This window comes from Chlorocebus sabaeus, chromosome X (assembly GCF_047675955.1).
Source record: "Chlorocebus sabaeus isolate Y175 chromosome X, mChlSab1.0.hap1, whole genome shotgun sequence".
Taxonomy (NCBI): Eukaryota; Metazoa; Chordata; class Mammalia; order Primates; family Cercopithecidae; genus Chlorocebus; species Chlorocebus sabaeus.
Window position 1 is genome coordinate 139836560 of NC_132933.1, and position 23381 is coordinate 139859940.

Below are 23381 nucleotides of genomic sequence, written 5' to 3' on the forward strand. Positions count from 1 at the left end.
GACCCTACTTGTAAGCTGACAAGTTATCCTGCCCTAGTTTCATGGATGTTGGCAGAAGACATGAGACTCCTGGGTCAGAGGCAAAGGACTTTCTTATTCAGAGAACAGCATACAACATGAGCTTCATATTTGTATCAGTTTCTCTTGCCCTCTAAGTCCCATGGGGGCAATGTAGAGGAGCCCAGTTGAATACTGCACATGCAGTGGGTTTATGCCATAGTTTAAGAACACAAAGTGAAGGGAATCCAAATATTTTTAAAGAGGCAGTAAGCCTGCCTGACCTTTGACCTGGAGAGAACCACTATTGTGTTGGAATGGCTTCATTATATTGGACTGATTTTTGTTCTGGAGGTAAACCCTATCTCTGTCTTCCAAGGCTGTTCACTATACAAACATCCTTGAGAAGAGAGTTCAGAACAAATGGAGTGAGAGCCTCTGGTTACAAGGCGTGCAGAAAGGTGAGAGACCCATGGAGAATGGTTACCCAACAATATATGCACTATTCTGATACATGTCATGCTCCAATAAAAGGCTTTTTAAAAGTGCTACCCTAAAAAAAATGTTGCCCTATGTTCAAATACATTTGAGAATATCTGGGATAAACCATTTTCTTTACCATTGTACTTAATAGAAGCTTTCATATGCTAATGTGTATAATGCATCTGCAGGAAAAGGAACAAAATTTGCAGTTATTTCTCAACATTCAATGCTTCTTAAACCCTTCCTACACAAACATAAAAATCACCTGGGAGTCTAGTTAAATGAAGATCCAGATTCAATAGGTCTTCAGTGGGACCAGAGATTTTGTGTTTCTACCAAGCTCTCAGGAGATGCCAACGTTCTGGTTCATACATCCCCACATGTTGAGTACTAAGGAGTTAGAAAACTCTCTTTTCAAGGAACTTCTCACAAGACTGGGATTCTAACAAACATGCTGTGAGATTACAGTTTCCACCAACCCTAGATCTACTATTATGTCCAATCTGACATAGGAAGAGAAAACAATATAAAATTCTTAAATGCAAAATATCAATGATTTGTGATGCAGGTCAAAGCTGGTTAAATGTAAAATGTAAGTTAAATGTAAAAATGCTAAAATGCTTAGGAAAGTTCTAATACTTAGGACGTATCTCCTATGGTATAAGCAAAAACCACAAATGGGGGCTGAGTAACAATGAAATTCTAATTTTGCCATAAATGATAACTTAAAACACTAAAATCAATGGAATGATATTTTGCAAAGTAGTTGAAACCTAAGCTAATGAAGGTCTGAAATGACAGAGGCTGGAGACTATTAAAGTGGCTGGTGAATGTTTTCCTGAGCTTCATATAACATGGAGGTACTTGAGCCACCCTAATCCCAATAGGGCATTCCCCATCAGTGAGTGCCGTGGGCAGAAGGCTGTTCTCCTGTGGCTTTCACACCACCCCTGGGCAAGAGGACATCCAGTAGAAATGACTCAGCTGTACCTAGTTCCATGCTTATCTTTCTTAAAACTTCAGTTCTCAACCCTGGCTACACATTAGAATCACCCAAGCAGCTTTGGAAACACTTCTGATTCCCAGGCCTCTTCCAGACCAGTAAGCTATGAATCTCTTGGGACAGATCCTATGCATCGGTAGTTACAAAAATCCCCCCAGTGATTGTGATGGAAACTGTTACCCTCAAGCCTCTGACAAACTTCAGTGAAGGAAGTAAAATCCATAACCCAGTGTAAATGGAGCATAAATCACCAAGGTACACCTGCTTTCCTCTCTTCCGCATCTCTGATTCTGCCACTATACTAAGAACCACCATGCTCTGAGAAGAGACATCAACAACAGCACGGTTCATTTCCTTCTAGACCTCACCACATGCCTCATCTCTCTCTAGTTCATGTTTGGTATAAGTGATGGGTCTCAATTTTAGGGAACAAAAGCACAGAAATCTCCTTATGTAGGACTTTGTGGAAATTTTGACCAGGGTGAAATTAATTTCATCCCATATTTACCATAGTTTGAGCATTGTATTATCTCAAATATTACCATGGATAAAGGGATTCTGCAGTGTCATGCTATGTAGTTAAGATTTCTGGGTTTGGGTCACAACCTCCCGTACTTACTAGCTGTGTGACCAAGTTGGGTAAGTTACTTCATCCCATTAATCCTAGTTTGTTCATACATAAAATAGGAGAATTCATAAAGTTCAGAGTTGGGATGATCATCACTAGAAGGTAATTCATGTGAATGACTGGACAGTATCCTGGGCATAATAAAACCTCCATAAATACCAGCTATTTTTATAAGTTGATTTTGTATCATTTAAATAGATGATCTGTAGATGGCCACTCTTCAGTGAACTGTTTATTATCCAGCCTCAGGGAGACGTGTAAATTGAGAATAAATATTTAAAGACTTTTACACTAATTTGACAGAGTAACTCTCTATCAAATCTAATAAAACTCTTAGGCTTGCATTTTGTATGTCTTTATTAAATTTTTGTAAGAACTCTTTTTTTAAATGTTATGAGTATTGGTTCATGGACTTGTATTTTGTATACCTTTTAAATTTAGCTTTTTCTAATAATTCATTTTATGGAAGTATTTTTCCATGATAGATTGGAGATTAAAATATTGATTTTTCATAGAGTTTGAGAATAACTAGTTTAAAGATAAATTTATGAATATTGTGTCATAGACATGAATGAATAACCCAATGTATCTGTTTTCTGTGCTATATAACAAACTACCGCAAGTTTAGTAGCTCAAAATAACACCCATTTATTTTTTTTAATTTTTATTTATTTATTTTTTTGAAACAAACTTTCATTCCCATTGCCCAGGTTGGAGTGCAATGGCGCAATCTTGGCTTACTGCAACCACCACCTCCTGGGTTCAAGAGATTCTCGTGCCTTAGCCTCCCAAGTAACTGGAACTACAGGTGCACACCACTGTACCCAGCTAATTTTTGTATTTTTTTGTAGAGACAGGGTTTTGCCATGTTAGCCAGGCTGGTCTCAAACTCCTGAGCTCAAGTGATACTCCTGCCTCGGCCTCCCAAATTGCTGGGATTACAGGTGTCAGCTGTGCCTGGCCACACCCATTTATTATCTCACAGTTTCCATGGGCCAGGAGTCTAGGTATGGCATGGCTGGATTCTCAGCTCTGGCCTCAAGAGGCTGAAATCAAGTTGTCAGCTGGGCTGCATAAGTTTCAAATAATACACAAAAAGGAAATGTTGCTTTTGAGTTCCACCTTTTGTGTTGCTGATACCTCTGAAAAAATGGTGTGTATGGCACATTTTTCTGCAATTATTTTCTGATAAATGTGAAATCCAACATAATTGCCCTTGAAATGAGATATTTAATGATGTGAAAGCTAATGACCATGTTAATGGTGATTCTCAATAAAGATCTGCTTATCCTTATAAACTCCTTGAAATCTAATGCAGTGGCTGTGGAAATCGCTTAATAAACCTCTTTTAGACATGGCTAATTTTTATATACTATGGATTGATTTACAGGACTTTTTTAAGAAGCCCAGTTCTCCACCTGGGTCTGAGTGTAAAATTCCCAAAGGGCTTGGCCTGGTGTCTGTTTGAACAGGATTGGTGTGCTTGTGGAATTATTTTCCTTCTTCACTAGAGGCCCCCAGTTTGACAGCACAACAGTGGAAGCACAGGTTTGCATGCGTATGAAGGGTACCGAAGAGCTTCAAGAACTTTTAGAAAGTGCATGGTATATAAATATTAAATAAATGAATGAATGAACAAGTGAGTGACTGAGTGAATAAAAAACATGTTAGTTACTTCAAAGGAGAGAAAGTCATGTATAATGGAGGACAGCTAGAAACATCTCAGCCGACAGTTTTACAACAGAAGTGATTTGGTCGATAATGGAACCTTCTGATTTATAGACTTTTAATTAGGGAAGAGGATATGAGGACGGGGCAAAAGGGGCTTCTATGGAAGCTGGTAGAGATTATTTTTGGGAAAATTAATGAGATCACATGGTTTTGATCATATGACCCATAACTATGCCTTTAGAGGGAAAAGGTTAATATATTTACAGAATAGGTGTGTGCTAACAATGTTTGGTTTAAACACATTACCCCAAAATACTGCCCTCTCAACTGCTGGAAATGCATCTTTCTACAGGAACACCTGGCCAGAAATTGTCCCATTGGAGAGCCTTTCAACCTTACCTTTAACAGGCTAATACAAAGGCTTATCTTTCATACCCTTGTGAGAAATTTTTTAAAGTCCATATTTCATATAACAGCTATGTGAGATTCCTACACTGAGGGGTTGTTAGTTTTGGGGGAGATGAAAAAGAAAAAGAATACAATGCTCACTCTGGAGCTCAGGGAGATGTTTCAGGAAGCGCTTGCTGGGTAGGTTTTCTTGGTGGGCCACTTGGGTAGCACTAGGTGGTAGAGAGGACACTAAGAGTCAAGAAGGAGACAAAAAAAAAAAGGAAGCATCCAGGGCAGACACATCCTGATTCTTCTATTTGCTTTCCCTGGTTTTTGGGAATACTGAGAAGAAATAAGCTAGCACTTTAAGGCTACTTGTCCCTGTTGGTTGGGGGCCCAGAGAAACTCACAAAAAGTTGGATTCAGCTCCACAGAGTAGCGCTGTCAATTGGAAACATAATGCAAGCCATAAGAGTGAGCCATATATGTAATTTAAAATCTTCCAGTAACCACATTTTTTAAACTATTATTTCAACATGTAGTCAATGTAGAAATTATTAGATATTTTCTTTTCCTTTTTTTTTTTTTTTTGTACTAAGTCATCAAAATTAAGTGTGTATGTTACACTTACAGAACACCTGAATTTGGATTTAATCCACTACAGCTGCTCAGTAGCCACATGTGGCTAGTGGCTCTTGTATGGAAAAGGGCAGCTATAGAGAATGGTAATCCAACAGATCCTTAGCCATGTGCAGAACGTTCAAGGCCACATGTTGGCAAGGTTGCTGTACATTCAAAACACTGGAGAGCAAATCTGGAAATCTGGAATATTCCTCATGATGGTTCATGAAAAAATACAACCATCAAGTAATTTATTCAAGAAGAAAATTGCCTACATGGAAATGAAATATTATCAAACTGTAAAGGTACATTTGTGCATACTTATATACAATAGTTTCTGGGCTCTTAGCCCAGAAATACAGCATTAATTATACTGTATATACACACACAACATTCAGATGTCCTTAATTTCAAAAGCTGTGATTAAATTTGAAAAACTGAAGAAATAATTTTAATCATATACTGAGTGGAATGAGGTGGCAATTATTAATGTCCCATTTTGCAAGTGGAGAATTTGGCACTGTTATCTGAGGAGCACACATGGTTTTTGGCCTCCATTCCTTTTTGAATGAGAATTCAGCATCCAAAGTGGACTATAATGGTGGGAAGCTATAGAAAAAATGCACATCTATCACCAGAATTACTTGGCACAAGCAGCCTGTTAACTGCTCATTTTCAATGTAGAGCTGAGTCACCATCAGGAAACTGAAGACCACAGAGGCAACTTCATGCTGCAAAAAAGGTTTTCCTGCCTCTCCAACATGACATTCCTTCCTGCTCTTCTTTTGAAACTATTGGCCTTATTCAGTAAGTATTTGATTGCAGGGAACAAAAGTCTCTCAAAGTGGTTTGAAAGGAAATGAAGAATTTATTGGAAAAAAATACTCAAGTATTTCATGGAATACAGGAGGCCTTATCTAGTGGCCTCTCCACATCACAGCTTGGGCTTCCTCACACCATGGTGTCTCTGCATAGTCAGACTTGTTACATCTCAGTTATCACTTCTTACATGGCAGCTGGGAAAAAAGCTATTCAAGTATTTCATACAACACAAGGGCTAGAACTAGAAAATCAGTAGAACTCAAGGACACACTGTGGGCCGTATTGTCTCTATTTTTCATTTTCTCTCTTCCTTCTAAGCCCAGTTCTTTTTTCTTTTCACTTCTTTATTTTATTTTATATTTTTTGAGACAGGGTCTTACTCAGTCACCCAGGCTGGACTACAGTGGCACAATGTTGGCTCACTGCAACCTCCACCTCTTGGGCTCCAGCAATCCTCCCACCTCAGCTTCCTCAGTAGCTGGGATTACAGGTGCACACCACCATGCCAGGCTAATTTTTTTTATTTTTTGTAGAGATGGGGTTTTGCCATGTTACCCAGGCTGGTCTCAAACTCCTGAGCTCAAGTGATCTGCCCACCTCGGCCTCCCAAAGTGCTGGAATTATAGGCGTGAGCCACCACGCCCAGCCTCTATGCCCACGTCTTTCTTCTTTCTGTCTATGACTGATTTTCTAGTTCTGATTTTCTAGTTCTGCTTGCACAATGTCCAAATGTGGCCACCTCAGTCACAAAGGTTGACCAGAATCACTTTGTCCCAATTCTACCTTCCTGGCAGACAGAATTTGATTGGCCCGGATGATAATACATCCCTACAATTGAACAGTGTGTAGTCACTAAAAATATTCCTTCCACTTTTGATAAAATGAGAAGAGACAAGTCCTGAAATGTATTGTGAAAAGTGCTAAAAACCAATTGTGTTTATTGTATAAGTGTGACTGCTAAAAAAGCTGTGAAAAAAGATACTAAGAAAATATTCTAAAATAGAACAAGGCGTCTCAGTTATTACTTGCTGCTGAATAACAAACTTGGTAAAACTTAGTGTCATCAGACAATAACTATCATTTCTCATGATTCTTTGGGTAGACTAGTCTGAGCTGGGTAGTTTTCTGTTCCAGGTGGCATCGGCTGAGTTCACTAATTCTACTGTACTGAACTGGGGATTGGGCTAGGCTGGAAGGACTGAGAAGGCTTTCTTCACATGTCAGACACCTTGGTTCTCTTCTGGTGGCCTCTCCACATCACAGCTTCACAGCATGGTGTCTTTGATTATGCAGAGACTTCTTTTTTTTTTTTTTTTTTTTTTTAATACTTTAAGTTCTAGGGTACATATGCATAACGTGCAGGTTTGTTACATATGTATACTTGTGCCATGTTGGTGTGCTGCACCCATCAACTCGTCAGCACCCATCAACTCATCATTTACATCAGGTATAACTCCCAGTGCAATCCCTCCCCCCTCCCCCCTCCCATGATAGGCCCCGGTGTGTGATGTTCCCCTTCCCGAGTCCAAGTGATCTCATTGTTCAGTTCCCACCTATGAGTGAGAACATGCGGTGTTTGGTTTTCTGTTCTTGTGATAGTTTGCTAAGAATGATGATTTCCAGCTGCATCCATGTCCCTACAAAGGACACAAACTCATCCTTTTTTACGGCTGCATAGTATTCCATGGTGTATATGTGCCACATTTTCTTAATCCAGTCTGTCACTGATGGACATTTGGGTTGATTCCAAGTCTTTGCTATTGTGAATAGTCCCGCAATAAACATACGTGTGCATGTGTCTTTATAGCAGCATGATTTATAATCCTTTGGGTATATACCCAGTAATGGGATGGCTGGGTCATATGGTACACCTAGTTCTAGATCCTTGAGGAATCGCCATACTGTTTTCCATAATGGTTGAACTAGTTTACAATCCCACCAACAGTGTAAAAGTGTTCCTATTTCTCCACATCCTCTCCAGCACCTGTTGTTTCCTGACTTTTTAATGATCGCCATTCTAACTGGTGTGAGATGGTATCTCATTGTGGTTTTGATTTGCATTTCTCTGATGGCCAGTGATGATGAGCATTTTTTCATGTGTCTGTTGGCTGTATGAATGTCTTCTTTTGAGAAATGTCTGTTCATATCCTTTGCCCACTTTTTGATGGAGTTGTTTGTTTTTTTCTTGTAAATTTGTTTGAGTTCTTTGTAGGTTCTGGATATTAGCCCTTTGTCAGATGAGTAGATTGCAAAAATGTTCTCCCATTCTGTAGGTTGCCTGTTCACTCTGATGGTAGTTTCTTTTGCTGTGCAGAAGCTCTTTAGTTTAATGAGATCCCATTTGTCAATTTTGGCTTTTGCTGCCGTTGCTTTTGGTGTTTTAGACATGAAGTCTTTGCCCATGCCTATGTCCTGAATGGTACTACCTAGGTTTTCTTCTAGGGTTTTTATGGTATTAGGTCTAACATTTAAGTCTCTAATCCATCTTGAATTCATTTTCATATAAGGAGTAAGGAAAGGATCCAGTTTCAGCTTTCTACTTATGGCTAGCCAATTTTCCCAGCACCATTTATTAAATAGGGAATCCTTTCCCCATTTCTTGTTTCTCTCAGGTTTGTCAAAGATCAGATGGCTGTAGATGTGTGGTATTACTTCTGAGGACTCTGTTCTGTTCCATTGGTCTATATCTCTGTTTTGGTACCAGTACCATGCTGTTTTGGTTACTGTAGCCTTGTAGTATAGTTTGAAGTCAGGTAGCGTGATGCCTCCAGCTTTGTTCTTTTGACTTAGGATTGTCTTGGCAATGCGGCTCTTTTTTGGTTCCATATGAACTTTAAAGCAGTTTTTTCCAATTCTATGAAGAAACTCATTTGTAGCTTGATGGGGATGGCATTGAATCTATAAATAACCTTGGGCAGTATGGCCATTTTCACGATATTGATTCTTCCTATCCATGAGCATGGTATGTTCTTCCATTTGTTTGTGTCCTCTTTTATTTCACTGAGCAGTGGTTCGTAGTTCTCCTTGAAGAGATCCTTTACATCCCTTGTAAGTTGGATTCCTAGGTATTTTATTCCCTTTGAAGCAATTGTGAATGGAAGTTCATTCATGATTTGGCTCTCTGTTTGTCTGTTACTGGTGTATAAGAATGCTTGTGATTTTTGCACATTAATTTTGTATCCTGAGACTTTGCTGAAGTTGCTTATCAGCTTAAGGAGATTTTGGGCTGAGACGATGGGGTTTTCTAAATATACAATCATGTCATCTGCAAACAGGGACAATTTGACTTCTTCTTTTCCTAACTGAATACCCTTGATTTCTTTCTCTTACCTGATTGCCCTAGCCAGAACTTCCAACACTATGTTGAATAGGAGTGGTGAGAGAGGGCATCCCTGTCTTGTGCCAGTTTTCAAAGGGAATTTTTCCAGTTTTTGCCCATTCAGTATGATATTGGCTGTGGGTTTGTCATAAATAGCTCTTATTATTTTGAGGTACGTTCCATCAATACCGAATTTATTGAGCATTTTTAGCATGAAGGGCTGTTGAATTTTGTCAAAAGCCTTTTCTGCATCTATTGAGATAATCATGTGGTTCTTGTCTTTGGTTCTGTTTATATGCTGGATTATGTTTATTGATTTGCGAATGTTGAACCAGCCTTGCATCCCAGGGATGAAGCCCACTTGATCATGGTGGATCAGCTTTTTGATGTGCTGCTGAATCCGGTTTGCCAGTATTTTATTGAGGATTTTTGCATCGATGTTCATCAGGGATATTGGTCTAAAATTCTCTTTTTTTGTTGTGTCTCTGCCAGGCTTTGGTATCAGGATGATGTTGGCCTCATAAAATGAGTTAGGGAGGATTCCTTCTTTTTCTATTGATTGGAATAGTTTCAGAAAGAATGGTACCAGCTCCTCCTTGTACCTCTGGTAGAATTCAGCTGTGAATCCATCTGGTCCTGGACTTTTTTTGGTTGGTAGGCTATTAATTATTGCCTCAATTTCAGAGCCGACTATGCAGAGACTTCTTATGTGGCAGTAGGTTTTCAGAGGGAAAGTGAAAGTTGCCAGACGTCTTAAAGTCCAGGCCTAGAATTGGCACAGCATCATTTATGCAGACTTCTAGTAGTGGCCAATCCAATTCAGGATGTCAGGCCAGATTCCAGGGGAGGTAGAATGACTTCTTGCTGGGTGGAACAGCATGTGCATACAAAGGAAAAAAAAATTGATGGCAGCCATCTGGGGAGACTACCACACAGGGATGGGAATCTTAGTGTTTGGAATTAGAAGAGAAGGGAGATTTTTCCTGCTAGTTTTTGTTGTTGTTGTTTGTTTGTTTGTTTTTGAGACAGGGTCTTACTCTGTCACCCAGGCTGGAATGCAGTGGTGCACTCTCAGCTCTCTGCAGCCTCTGCCTCCCAAGCTCAAGTAATCCTCCCACCTCAGCCTCCCAAGTAGCTAGGACCACAGGCATGCACCACCACAGCCAGCTAATCTTTGTAATTTTTTTGTAGAGACGAGGTTTCACCATGTTGGCCAGGCTGGTCTCAAACTCCTGAGCTCAAGCAATCTGTCTGCCTCAGCCTCTCAAAGTGCTGGGATTACAGGTGTGAGCCACCACACCTGGCCTGCTACTTTTTGTTTGTTTTTCTGTACTTTCAAATTCTTCAATGAGCACCATTTTAATAGTCATACTTTTTAAGTGGTGCTGTTTGTAATCATAATTTATTAAATGCTGCCAAGTTGAATGTCTGGAATAAATCAATTAAGGGGAAGATGTCAGTATGCATTCTAAAACGCAACATTTGCTGGGAAATAATGTCTACAAGAAATTCTTGGCTTTGCCTCTCCCGAGAGTAATAAAAACTAGCCAGAATGGTAGCTGAAGAATAAGAGGAAAATATATATTTCTTGCTGTTAACTAAAAACAAATCTCTGCCTCCTTAAGTTCTCTAATTCCTAGTCACATAGCTTGGTGTGTGATTGTTTTCTGTCATATTTGTATGAAGGCTAGAGCCTTCATCCTTGAGAATAAATAGACTTACCAGCCTAGTGGCTGTGAGCATTTTTCTGCTTAAGACCTTACTCCTGGCCAGGCACGGTGGCTCACAATTGTAATCTCAGCACTTTGGGAGGCCGAGGCAGGAGGATCACTTGAGGTCAGGGAGTTCGTGACCAGCCTGGCCAACATGGTGAAATCTCATCTTTACTAAAAATACAAAAATTAGCGAGCACCTGTAATCTCAGCTACTCAGGAGGTTGAAGCAGGAGAAGTACTTGAACCTGGGAGGCAGAGGTTGCAGTGAGCTGAGATTGTGCCACTGCGCTCCAGCCTTGGCGACAGAGCAAGACTCTGTCTCAAAAAATAAAAATAAAAAAAGGCCGGGCATGGTGGCTCACACCTGTAATCCCAGCACTTTGGGAGGCCGAGGCGGGTGGATCACGAGGTCAGGAGATCGAGACTATCCTGGCTAACATGGTGAAACCCCATCTCTACTAAAAATACAAAATATTAGCCAGGTGTGGTGGCGGGCGCCTGTAGTCCCAGCTATTCGGGAGGCTGAAGCAGGAGAATGGCGTGAACCCAGGAGGCGGAGTTTGCAGTGAGCCAAGATCGAGCCACTGCACTCCAGCCTGGGCGACAGAGTGAGACTCCGTCTCAAAAAAAAAAAAAAAAAAAAAAAAAAAAAAAAAAAAAAAACCCTTGCTTGTACAGAATTCAATCCAGCTAATAGTCATTCTGGGGACCAGGAGTCTCCTAAAATGTGAGGTCTGTTGACTGCTGCTCAGTAAAAGTACTTTAATCTCAGCTGAAAGGACCTGAATATTCATTTCCTGCACTGAGCCAGGCATCAACGTCACCTACAGTCCAATTGCTCTGAAACTCACACAGATTGAGATCAGAAGAGCTCCTTTCATCCAAGTGACTTCTGTATGCAGTGACTATGTGTCTTCTCTGATCTTCCCAGCTTTGTCTCCCACTGACTTCTCTGCCTTGGACCCTCCAACCACTTCTACCAACTCTGTCTTCCCCTGGAAGATGCCCCTGCTTCAGGGTCAAACTGTTCCAAATGACAGGATTGCCCTTTCCTTCCCTCTGCCCCTGGCGAGGCCCAATCCCCTTCCTCCAGGAAGTTTCCCTTGATCTACAGGTCAAATTTGTCTCCTCCACCCCCATGTTCACCAGCACTTCGCTCTGCCATTCTGCCCTCAACACTGGAAGTGCAAAGAGGGCTAAATCCTAAATCCCTGCCCTCAGGGAGCACTCAGCCTGGGGTAGAGAGACTCATGATGGCTGCCATGGAGGTCTATTTGGGGTACTATGAGAGCCTAGAGGAGGGGGATACTCAGTACAGCCTGGGCCTCCAGGAAACCACCTGAAGGAGGACAGCATGCCAGACAGAGGGTTCAGCAAGAGCAGAGGCACAGAGGCAGGAAACCACATGCAGTTTGAGGGCATAGGACACACGTTGGTTTCATAAGTCCACAGCCACATCACAGGACGCCCTAGGTTACAGTAGGCTGCATCACTCACCCCTGTAGCATTAAGGTCCCTTGAAAGGCCAACTCTCTTGCTTTGTGATACCATTCCACTCTGGGGAGCATGCAGAGAGGGAGTTATATATTGTCCAAGCTATACCCTGGGGGCACCCTTGGGGATGCCAAAACTCAAGATGTTATTTGCCCTTTTCTCTCTCACACACAAGTGTACAGTGGAGTTTCCCAGAAGCTACAGGACATATGTCAAGAGACTGAATACACAGCAGATAAGGGAATCCAGCTGTCTTCCATTCAGTCAGACATTAAAGAAATGTGCAACAATGTAAAACATTGCCACTCAGGCCTGAGGCAGTGGCTCACGCTTCTAATGCCAGCACTTTGGGAGGCTGAGGCAGGAGAATTGCTTGAGCCCAGAGGTTTGAGACCAGCCTGGGCAACATAGCAAGACCCTGTCTCTACAAAAAATTTTAAAATTAGCAGGGCATGGTAATACACAGCTGTGATCCCAGCTACTTGGGAGGCTAAGGCAGCAGGAACGCTTGAGCCCAAGAGGTGGAGGCTGCAGTGAGTCATGATCATGCCACTGGACTCTAGCCTGGGCAACAGGGTGAAACCATCTCAAAACAAAACAAAACAAAACGACAACAACAAAAAACATTGCCACTCTTTTCACTACATTTTTAAAGAAAAGTATAGTTTTTTAAAATAAAACTATGTCACATTAACATTCAATGGACTTATTATTGTTATATTTAAATTAATTCATCAACAAACATTTGTCAATTTCCTCAGTTTAATTTCTACTATTATAAGTTTTGAGAGATTTAGCGCCTTGAGGTGCTAAATAAAGACAGGCTCTTTGAGACACTCAGTTAATTCTAAGAGTGCAAAGGAGGGCCAAGAACAAAGTGTTGAGAATCACTGGTATGGTCGGCTCTGAAGCCAAATTCCCTTGGTTCAAATCCCAGCTCCTCTAATTACTAGCTGTGTGGTTTTGTATTTGGTTCCAAGCTTCTCTGTGCCTGTTTCCTCTTCATAAAACTGGAATAATGATAAGAATGTAGGGGGTCGGGCACAGTGGCTCACGCTTGTAATCCCAACACTTTGGGAGGCCGAGGCGGGCAGATCACTTGAGGTCAGGAGTTCAAGACCAGCCTGGCCAACATGATGAAACTCTGTCTCTACTAAAAATACAAAAAATCAGTCAGATGTGGTGGTTCATGCCTGTAGTCCCAGCTACTCAGGAGGGTGAGGAATGAGAATTGCTTCAACCCAGGAGGCAGAGGTTGCAGTGAGCCAAGATTGCGCCACTGCACTCCAGCCTGGGTGACAGAGTGAGACTCTGTCTCAAATAAATAAATAAATATTTTTAAAAATAATGATGAGAATGCTGTCGCGAGAATCAAAGGAGTTCCTTGGGTACAGTGCTCTGAAAAGGTGGCTGGCACAGGGGTTAGCATTCAACAACTGTTAATTAACATTAATTTCTTCAACAAACTCTCAGAGAACCACGATTGTGCAGCAGGCACTGTGCTTGTCTGCAGTGATGTAAAGATGACTAATTCACTTTCACGATCCTCAAGGGACCCACAGCAGGGAGAAAGAGACCCAGATAAATAGACCACGTCTGTGCAGACTTGGCCAAGACCTGGGGGACCACACAACCAGGACCCTTGGCAAAGGAATTGAAACATCTCCAGTGAGATGCTGCTGAGAAAAATCCCTCAGTGAGTCCAGAATGTTCTGAACTAACATATTTGTCAAGAATGTTTACAGAGCTGAGACTTAATGAAAAGAGGGCTGGCTAGGAGTCCAGTTACCAGAGAGACTCCTTTTCTGACTGCCTTTAGCAACTTATTTAACAAATAGCAAACATCTGCTGTGTTTCTGGCACTCCGCTAGGATTGAGTGACATCAAGATGATTAAGATATGTCTCCTGCCTTGAAGGAGCTCCCAGAGCTGAGGAGACACACTGAGGTTGTGTACCACAAAAATGCATAAAAAGAGATGCTGAAGCCACTTAACCTCTCTGATTCCATTCTGTCCCCTACCAGATGAGTATAATGCCATACAACTAGACAAATTTCTCCCAGATCTAACATCCTAGTACTCCATTCAAATGTTAGAGGTCCTCTCAGAAATCCTGTTTGGAATTTGAGTGTCATTCTGGCCACCATTAACCTTGGGGTAGTTGTGCCATGGTGAGCAATACTGTTCCCACTTTATAAATGGAGAAACTAAGACCCGAGAAGGTTAGAGATTTGCCTCTGTGATTCCTGGCTCAAGAAATAGAAGAACTCAAGAGCAGAAAGGGCTTTAGGCCTCTTCAGAGTTCATAAGAAAGATGTTTTTCAGCATGAGGTAAATGTTGTAAATTCCCATTTGAGATTTAAAATTTAAGCATGGTAGCTCACACCTGTAATCCCAGCATTTAGGAGGCCTAGGCCAGTGGATCATTTGAGCCTAGAAGTTGGAGACCAGCGTGGGCAACATGGCAAAACCTTGCATCTACAAAAAATGCAAAAATTAGCCAGGCATGGTGGCACATACCTGTAGTCCCAGCTACTCGGGAGGCTGAGGCGGGAGGATTGCTTGAGCCCAGGAGGCGGATGTTGCAGTGAGTCAAAATTGTGCTACCACATTCCAGCCTGGGCAACAGAGCAAGACTCTGTCTTAAATAAATAAGTAAATAAATACAATTTAAGCTTGTGCCAGGTGTGGTGTCTCACACCTGTAAACTCAGCACTTTGAGAGGCCAAGGCAGAAGGATTGCTTGAGGCCAGGAATTCGAGACTATCCCAGGCAACATAGCAAGACCCTGTCTCTACAATTTAAAAGAGAAAAAAAATTAGCTAAGTATGGTGGTACACACCTGTAGTCCCAGCTACTTGGTAAGCTGAGGCAGGAGGATTGCTTGAGCCTAGAAGTTTGAGACCAGTCTGGGCAACACAGTGAGACTCTGTATCTATTTAAAAAAAAAAAATGGAAAAGAAATAAAAATAAAAATAAAATTGAAGGTCACCCAGATGGTTGTTGCTAACAATTTCCCTAGCCCTTATTCCCACATTTTCTCCCTTGTATATTGATATGGTTTAGCTGTGTCCCCTCCCAAATCTCATCTTGAATTTCCACATGTTGTGGGAGGGATCCAGTGGGAAGTCATTGAATCAGGGGGCAAGTCTTTCCTGAGCTGTTCTCATGATAGTGAATAAGTCTCACAAGAGCTGATGGTTTTATAAAGAGGAGTTCCCCTGCAAAAGTTATCTCTCTCTTTGCCTGCTGCCATCCATGTAAGATGTGACTTGCTCCTGCTTACCTTCCGCCATGATTGTGAGGCCATGTAGAACTGTAAGTCCATTAAACCTCTTTCTTTTGCAAATTTCCCAGTCTTGGGTATGTCTTTATCAGCATCATGAAAACAGACTAATACAGTAAATTGGTACCAGTAGAGTGGGGTGCTGCTGAAAAGATACCTGAAATGTGGAAGGGATTTTGGAACTGGGTTACAGGAAGAGATTGGGACAGTTTGGAGGGCTCAGAAGAAGACAAGAAAATGTGGGAAAGTTTGGAACTCCCTAGAGACTTGTTGAATGGCTTTGACCAAAATGGTGATAATATTATGGAAAATGAAATCCAGGCTGAGGTGGTCTCAGATGGAGATGAGGAACTTGTTGGGAACTGAAGCAAAGGTGACTCTTGTTATGTTTTAGCAAAGAGACTGGCAGCATTTTGCCCCTGCCCTAGAGATTTGTGGAACTTCGAACTTGAAAGAGATACGATTTAGGGTATCTGGTGGAAGAAATTTCTAAGCAGCAAAGCATTCAAGATGTGACTTGGGTGCTGTTAAAGGCATTCAGTTTTTTAAAGGAAGCAGAGCATAAAAGTTCAGAAAATTTGCAGCCTGACAATTTGATAGAAAAGAAAATACCATTTTCTGAGGAGAAATTTAAGCTGACTGCATAAATTTGCATAAGTAACAAGGAGTCAAATATTAATCCCCAAGACAATGGGAAAATGTCTGCAGGGCATGTCAGAGGTCTTCATGGCAGCCCCTACCATCACAAGTCCAGAGGCCTAGGAGGAAAAAATGGTTTTGTGGGCTGTGCCCAGGGTTCCCATGCTGTACACAGCCTAGGGACTTTGTGCCCTGCATCCCAACTGCTCCAGCCATGACTGAAAGGGGCCAACGTAGAGGTTGGGCCATGGCTTCAGAGGGTGCAAGCCCCAAGCCTTGGCAGCTTCCATGTGGTATTGAGCCTGCCAGTGCACAGAAGTCAAGAATTGGGGTTTGGGAACCTCCACCTAAATTTTAGAGTATGTATGAAAATGCCTGGATGACAAGGCAGAAGTTTGCTGCAGGGGCTGGGCCCTCATGGAGAACCTCTGCTAGGGCAGTTTGGAAGGGAAATGTGGAGTCAGAGCTCCCACACAGAGTCCCTCCTGGGGCACTGCCTTGTGGAGCTGTGAGAAGAGGGCCACCGTCCTCCAGACCCCAGAATGGTAGATCCACCAACAACCTGCACTGTGTGCCCAGAAAAGCCACAGACACTCAATGCCAGGTTATGAAAGTAGCCAGGAGGGAGGGGCTGTACCCTGCAAAGCCACAGGGGTGGAGTTGCCCAAGACCATGGGAACCTACCTCTTGCATCAGCATGAACTGGATGTGAGACATGGAGTCAAAGGAGATCGTTTTGGAGCTTTAAGATTTGACTGCCCTGCTGGATTTCAGACTTGGATGAGGCCTGTAGCCCCTTTGCTTTGGCCAATTTCTCCCATTTGGAATGGCTGTATTTACCCAATGCCTGTACCCCCATTGTCTCTAGGAAGTAACTAACTTGCTTTTGATTTTACAGGCTCATAGGCAGAAGGGACTTGCCTTGTCTCAGATGAGACTTTGGACTGTGGACTTTTGAGTTAATGCTGAAATGAGTTAAGACTTTGGGGGACTGTTGGGACATATTTCACTGTTTTGAAATGTAAGGACATGAGATTTGGGAGGGGCCGGGGTGGAATGATATGGTTTGGCTGTGTTCCCACCCAAATCTCATCTTGCATTCCCATGTGTTGTGGGAGGGAACTGGTGGGAGGTAATTGAATCATGGTATTAGGTCTTTCCCATGCTATTCTCATAATAGTGAATAAGTCTCACGAGATCTGATGGTTTTATAAAGAGGAGTTCCCCTGCAAAAGTTCTCTTTCTCTTTGCCTACTGCCATCCATGTAAGATGTGACTTGCTCCTCCTTGCCTTCCACCATGATTGTGAGGCCTCCCAGCCACATGGAACTGTAAGTCCATTAAATCTCTTTCTTTTGTAAATTTCCCAGTCTCGGGTATGTCTTTATCAGCAGCATGAAAACAGGCTAATGCATATATTTTCCCTCTTAACAGAAAATCATATAGGCACACTGTACTATCAAACACAAGTTATTGCCTTATTTAGTTAATATCCTCAGATAATAATAAACACTAAATTTATTCTCTTAGCATAACCTTAAGGGTCACACAATTAGGCATAATATTATTCAATTTTATTTTAGAATTTGGACTTCAACACCCTGTACATTATAATGGTATTGTTGGAATTGTCTGAAATTAGCTGATGTTTACAGAATTCTACCAGAACTTGATTTTATTTCTCCCCTATATGCAGAGAAACATCTGAGCTATCACTTATACTTGTATAGGAAACATTGATTCTAATTACTCGAGTATTGTATTTCCAGCTTAAATGTCCATATAGTAGTGGCAAACATTTTGCTAGTGCAATGCTTTGGTAATCAGCCAAAAGAAATTTAGGTCAATCAAATGGAAGAGAAGCTCAACAGAGGTTTCTAGGCTGTCATTTCCTTTTATGAAACCAAAAGTATAAATTCGGAGAGACCTATTTGGGATTTAGTTCCAGCCCCCTAGATCATTACTGACTCAATTCCATGACTTGTATAAAGCCTTTTTCACCTTTCATCATCTCTACTTCTCCATCCCAAAGTAGTCAATGTTATACTTGATCAACAATGGCCTACTTTTTTTTTAAGTACTAGAGGATTCTTAAGGTCAAGTCTTGAAGTTGGAAGTGCTCAATTTTTACAGCTATCTTTACGTTCTCACCTATCCATTTTTCATCATCAAGGAATGATAAGTTCCACATAAGCAAATTTTCCAGAAATTTCTGTCAATTTTTGCCTCTTTCACTGTGCCTGTATTTGCATATTTCTCTTGCTCTTGCAAATTGCTTCTAATCAGGTGCTTCCCATTTGCAGTGGCCTGAGTAATCAGATAATCAATCTTTTTGGAATTATTCATAGAATAAGAGCAATCAAGGTCAGAGTCAAGACCAAGTCCCAGTCAGCTTGTAGGGTGCCCAAGTTATTTTATACACACACACACACACACACACACACACACACACACGTATAAATTTACAGACTGAATCTTGCTATGTTGCTCAGGCTGGTCTCGAACTCCTGGGCTCAAGCAATCCTCCCACTTCAACGTCCCAAAGTGCTGAAATTACAGGTGTGAGCCACTATGCCTGGCCACTATTTTACTATAATGTATAAAGTCTCAAAGTTAGACATTGTACTTGGGGAGATCATCCAAGTGGCCTGGCCATTTCAATATCAGTAAATCATCTGTTTCATTCTGCAAGTATTTATTGACCCAAGATCATGGTTTAACTTAGTCAGACTCACAAGACTGTCTTGCTCTATCGGCTCAGGCTAGCCGACCTCTTGACCCTTTCCTTGGGTTCATCCTAAGTTTTCTGTCTGAGGCTCAAGATGTAACTTTTCAGCCTCAGATAAAAACTGCTTTCTCCCCTCACCACAAAGCACATGTCAAGATTTTATCTTCATCCCTCCCTAGGAAAGCAAATGCAATGACACCATGCAGGATGCATATTTGGGAAGGGAGTCTCCTGGGTGGGTAAGACAGATGGTAAGGATGCTGAAGGATTTGCAATGGAGAACGTGGGTTTAGGGTACGAGGTCACAGTTCCATACTTCAGTGTGCATCAGATCCCTTGGGATACTTAACAAAAATTCAGTTTCCTGGGCCCCACTCTTAGAAATTCAGATTCAGAAGGTCTAGGGTTGAAACAGAAAACTGCCATTTTAATTCATAGTCTGGGGAATGCTGATACAAGAGGTCCAAGGATTGCTCTGGGAATCGGGTTTCAAGTGGCAGTACTGTTCACAGAAGGCACAGAGTACACAAATCAAAAGCAGACAGTGATTGGGCCACCCTTGCAAGGGGGTAAGAAGCCCTTGCTCTGATTCTGAGCAGTATTTGTAAGAAAGTCAGAATAATATGCTTGCTAAAAAGAAAAACATCAAAGATGAAATTAAGGAGCCTGTAAATATGAAGTATTGTAACCTCATTTAATGAGAAAATTCTGACAACAAAGAGAGCTATCAGATTCAGTTCCAGATTTGAAATGACACTAGAGAGGGTTTGTGTGTCATCTGGGAGATGGGGTTGAAAACAAAGTACCCAACAAGGGCAAAGGGTTTGGGAGTCTTTAACACATTAATAGTACAAAAGACAAATTTGAACGGAGAATGGGAACCCTTTGATACGGGGCACATTCAGTTTAATACGGTTACTTTATGTCAAGAGATTCTTAGCTCAGAAATAATTCTCAAATGGCATATCTTTTTTGGGGATCCCTCACCCATCTCCCAGCATCAGTGGCCACTGTCTTCTGAGGGTTTAAAGTCCCTCCAGGACCCACACAGCAACCATTTCAAAGGCAGAGCCCCCATAATCCAGATGTCCCCTGCTCCTCCCACCTTCACCCCATTCAAATTCCTGTCTTTTAAGAACGGCTCTATCAGAGAAACAGCACTTGATAAATGTCCCCATGCTACATGCCAACTCCCAAAAATATGAAAAGCAAGTAACTTACTAATCCAAAGAAATGGCCTTTGATGATCATTTTAAATTTTATGGAAGCGGCTTCTTCTCCCCGACCCTCAAATTGTCCTGCCTACATAATGTTTACACTGTCTTGCAAGATAAAGAAGGCTAGTTCTAGCTAACAATCACCAACATCCATTGTTTACTCTGCACTAGGCCCTATTCTAAACCCATTAGTATACTAACTCATTTAATCCTCATATAACCCTAGGAGAGGCATATGATTATTGTTCTGGATTTACAGATAGGAAACTGAGGTGAGGAAAGTTTCCATAACTTGCCTTACAAAGGTTAGCGTGGGATGCGCATAAGGAGTGGAGTTGGAATCTAAGTCCAGGTGGTGTGGCTGGAGTTCCAGCTCTTAGTCACACCATCTACTATCTTTAAGATTGAAAGTAGCTGTGGATTTTTCTAAATCAATTGTATCTACATTTTTTCTATGCCGAAGAGAATTATGATTTGCCAATTTTTCTAGACAGCTTTGATTACTCCTCTTAAACTTAGAAAAGAATCACTTTGATGTTCTACTGCCAATTTGCACAACCTCTTTGCTACCACCAGCCCAACATCATCTCCAAAGTGATCCTTACATATTCCTGCTCCATTCTGGATGGTCCAACCCAATACTCAGCCTCAAAATAAAGGTTCTAAGAGTTACTCTGCCCAGTCTCAAGCTAAGTTCCAGTTATGTTTCTCAGGCTAAAGAAAGGTCAGGCCCACTGGTAATTATGTATTGTTAATTGGATCCCTGCTGGTGTTCCTCTAGTTCCAGCCAGGCTCAGCCTTCCCCTAGGCCTTTTCTCACTGTGTACATTGGTGCCCATGAGACTGTAATAAGGGAAACCTGCCCTTAAGCATCAGCCCTGAAAGCAGCAAGGCTGGGATATAGTTGCACTCAAGCAAATGGCCTAAACAAGGGGCTGTTGGCCATGGGGAGGATGGAAGGCTTCCTCAGATAATGCAGCCTCAACCTTCAATTTGGCTAATGCTCATCCAGATGACCAGGAAGAAAAAAATAATGGTGGCATGTGCAGAATGGCTTGACACTAGTAAGGCTGATTAAGAGTTCAGTTTAACCACTCAAAACTTAGTATGTCCCCAGAATGGTCAAAAACAGTTAGTCAAGAGCATGAATAATATTCTACTTCCCCTATCCTCAGCTCCTAATCTTTCCAGGGTAAGATGCTCTACAGGCTCAACCTTGAGAACAGATTTAAAATCAATACCACTGATGTGTTAAAACAATATTTTTTGCACTTTTAATTTTAGATACTTGAATATACACAAAAGTGGTCAAGATAATATGAGGCCCCCAGTACTTATCACCCAATCCAACAGCTGTCAGTCCTTGGCCAATCCTGCCCTATCCACACCCATATCCTCAACCACTCCCTACCAGATATCTTATTATTTCGTTGGAAAATATGTTAGTATGTATCTCTAAAACAGTGGTTCTTAACTGGTGGTGAAGTTGCTCCTCTGGGGACATTTGGCAATGTCTGGGGACATGTTTGATTGTCATGACTGTGGAAGGGGTGCTTTGGCATCTAGTGGGTAGAAGTCAGGGATGCTGCTCAATATTCTATAATGCACAGACACCCTCAGCCCCAACAAAGAACTATCTCCAAATGTCAGTAGTGCTGAGATTGAGAAATCCTGCTCTAAATGATAGACACTTTCTAAAAACACAACCACAATGCCATTATCACACATGAAAATAACAAATACTATTATATTTTAATAAAGCATGAAGTGCCCAGGACAGGAATTAGGCATTTCATGCTTATGGTTTTTATTTGAAAGCTAAAAAGATCTCCATGGGCATGTGTATTAAGACCTCAAAGGAGCATTCAACAGTTAACTCACATGGTGTCAATGAACTCGAGTCCTCAAGCTACTTTGAGAATATCAGTTATGATTCTCATTTTCAGATAAAGCCAGTGAAAGAAGGAGTTCCCCCCTTTACTGTTGCTCCTCTATCAATCCCACTTCTGTTCATGGAACTTTTTAAATATATAGAAGGTTACAGTGGAGGAAGAAATCAGAAATCACCCGGCTCCACATTCAGCTTTCAGGTAAGTAATCTAGGTCCAGAAGGCTTCCCTACTTTTCCAAAGAACATACAGCTGGTTTTAAAAATAAAAATAATACTAATAAAGGCATTTTTTTTTCATTCAAAATACAGGATCTTATTTCCATTGAGGCCAATGGGTAATGCATGTGGTAAGACCCAGGACTGAGCAGGAGGGACCCCGCTGGCTGGCTGAATGATTTGTGGTGGTAAGCAGTGGTTTGATGGACAGGACAATATGGGAGAAGGAGGGTCCTGAAATCCAAGAACAGTTAAGTCTTCATTCCGATGATTAATATGGTGCTCTCCAATGTTGCTGAGAAAGCAGTGGGAATGGCCAGGTTAGGGTTTGGAGAGAGAAGGGTTAGAAAAAAAAAGTCATGTCAAAAAACGAACAAGACACGGAGGAATTATCCCCACTACACAGTGGGCGATTGAGCACATGCTGTCCTACGTGGAAAAGCATCTAGGAACCTGCAAGCGCTAGGTGATCACGAAGCATTCTTGTTATTGCTGAGAATCTTTAAAAACAATAATGCTGGGAGCCAACGCAGAGAGGTTAGATCAGGTTACAAAGAGCTGATCTGCTGCTTTTAAGGAGGTGCCAATAAAGAAAGTCAGAAATAAATTATAACATCATTCCAGAAACAGAAGTGGAGACCTCAGAGTGGTGATCAGTTCTCGTTTCTCCTCTTTATTGTTTTTGACTTGTTTTGGCTATGAGGCATTGAACTCTCTATTTGGAGACAATTCGCCATTGTGCAGGTGTTGTTAGATTTTCCAAAGGGGAAGTTAAAGGACCTCAGACAATTCCCTCTCCCAGAGTTTTCTGTGGCTGGGGCTTGAGCACATGACCTAGGCTCATCCAATGAGAAAGTTGCACCTAGGACTTTGTGTATTGAGGGAGACAGATGTGAGACTCTTCTAGGTGGCAGTAGTGGGGTCAGGAGCCCAGAGGTGTGGGGAGGCCCAGGAGTGGTGGTGTCAGCAGTGTGGCCTTAACCAAAGCACAGTGTGAATTGTTTTGCCCTTGGTCATCAGGCCTGCCCCTGGTTCCTGTTTGTTTTCTGTGTCTGACCTTTCACTTTTCTAATGATTATATGAACTACCTATGTCCTTTCAATCAACTCCTTTTTTTGATTGGGTTATCCAGAGTTGGACTCTATGTTCTATAAATGATTCTGACAGCCGGTGTCATTGCAGAAAGATGATCCTATGGACATGTAAAATGGCTTGAGTTCTGAAAAACAATAATATAGGGCAAAGACTTGCATGGTATCTG

At 41.7% G+C, this 23381-nt stretch overlaps 1 protein-coding gene across 4 annotated transcripts in view; it reads left to right on the plus strand.

The window, feature by feature from the left end:
* Positions 1–17278: 17278 nt before the first annotated feature.
* Positions 17279–23381, plus strand: part of FAM9C (family with sequence similarity 9 member C) — a 37360-nt gene continuing 31257 nt past the window's right edge. For all 4 annotated transcript variants that reach the window (XM_007991042.3, XM_007991040.3, XM_007991041.3 and 1 more), the window contains exons 1-3: positions 17279–17399; positions 21960–22103; positions 22214–22308. In XM_007991042.3, coding sequence (XP_007989233.1) covers positions 22296–22308 — 13 coding nt within the window. In that variant the 5' untranslated portion in view covers positions 17279–17399; positions 21960–22103; positions 22214–22295. The remainder of the gene's footprint in view (positions 17400–21959; positions 22104–22213; positions 22309–23381) is intronic.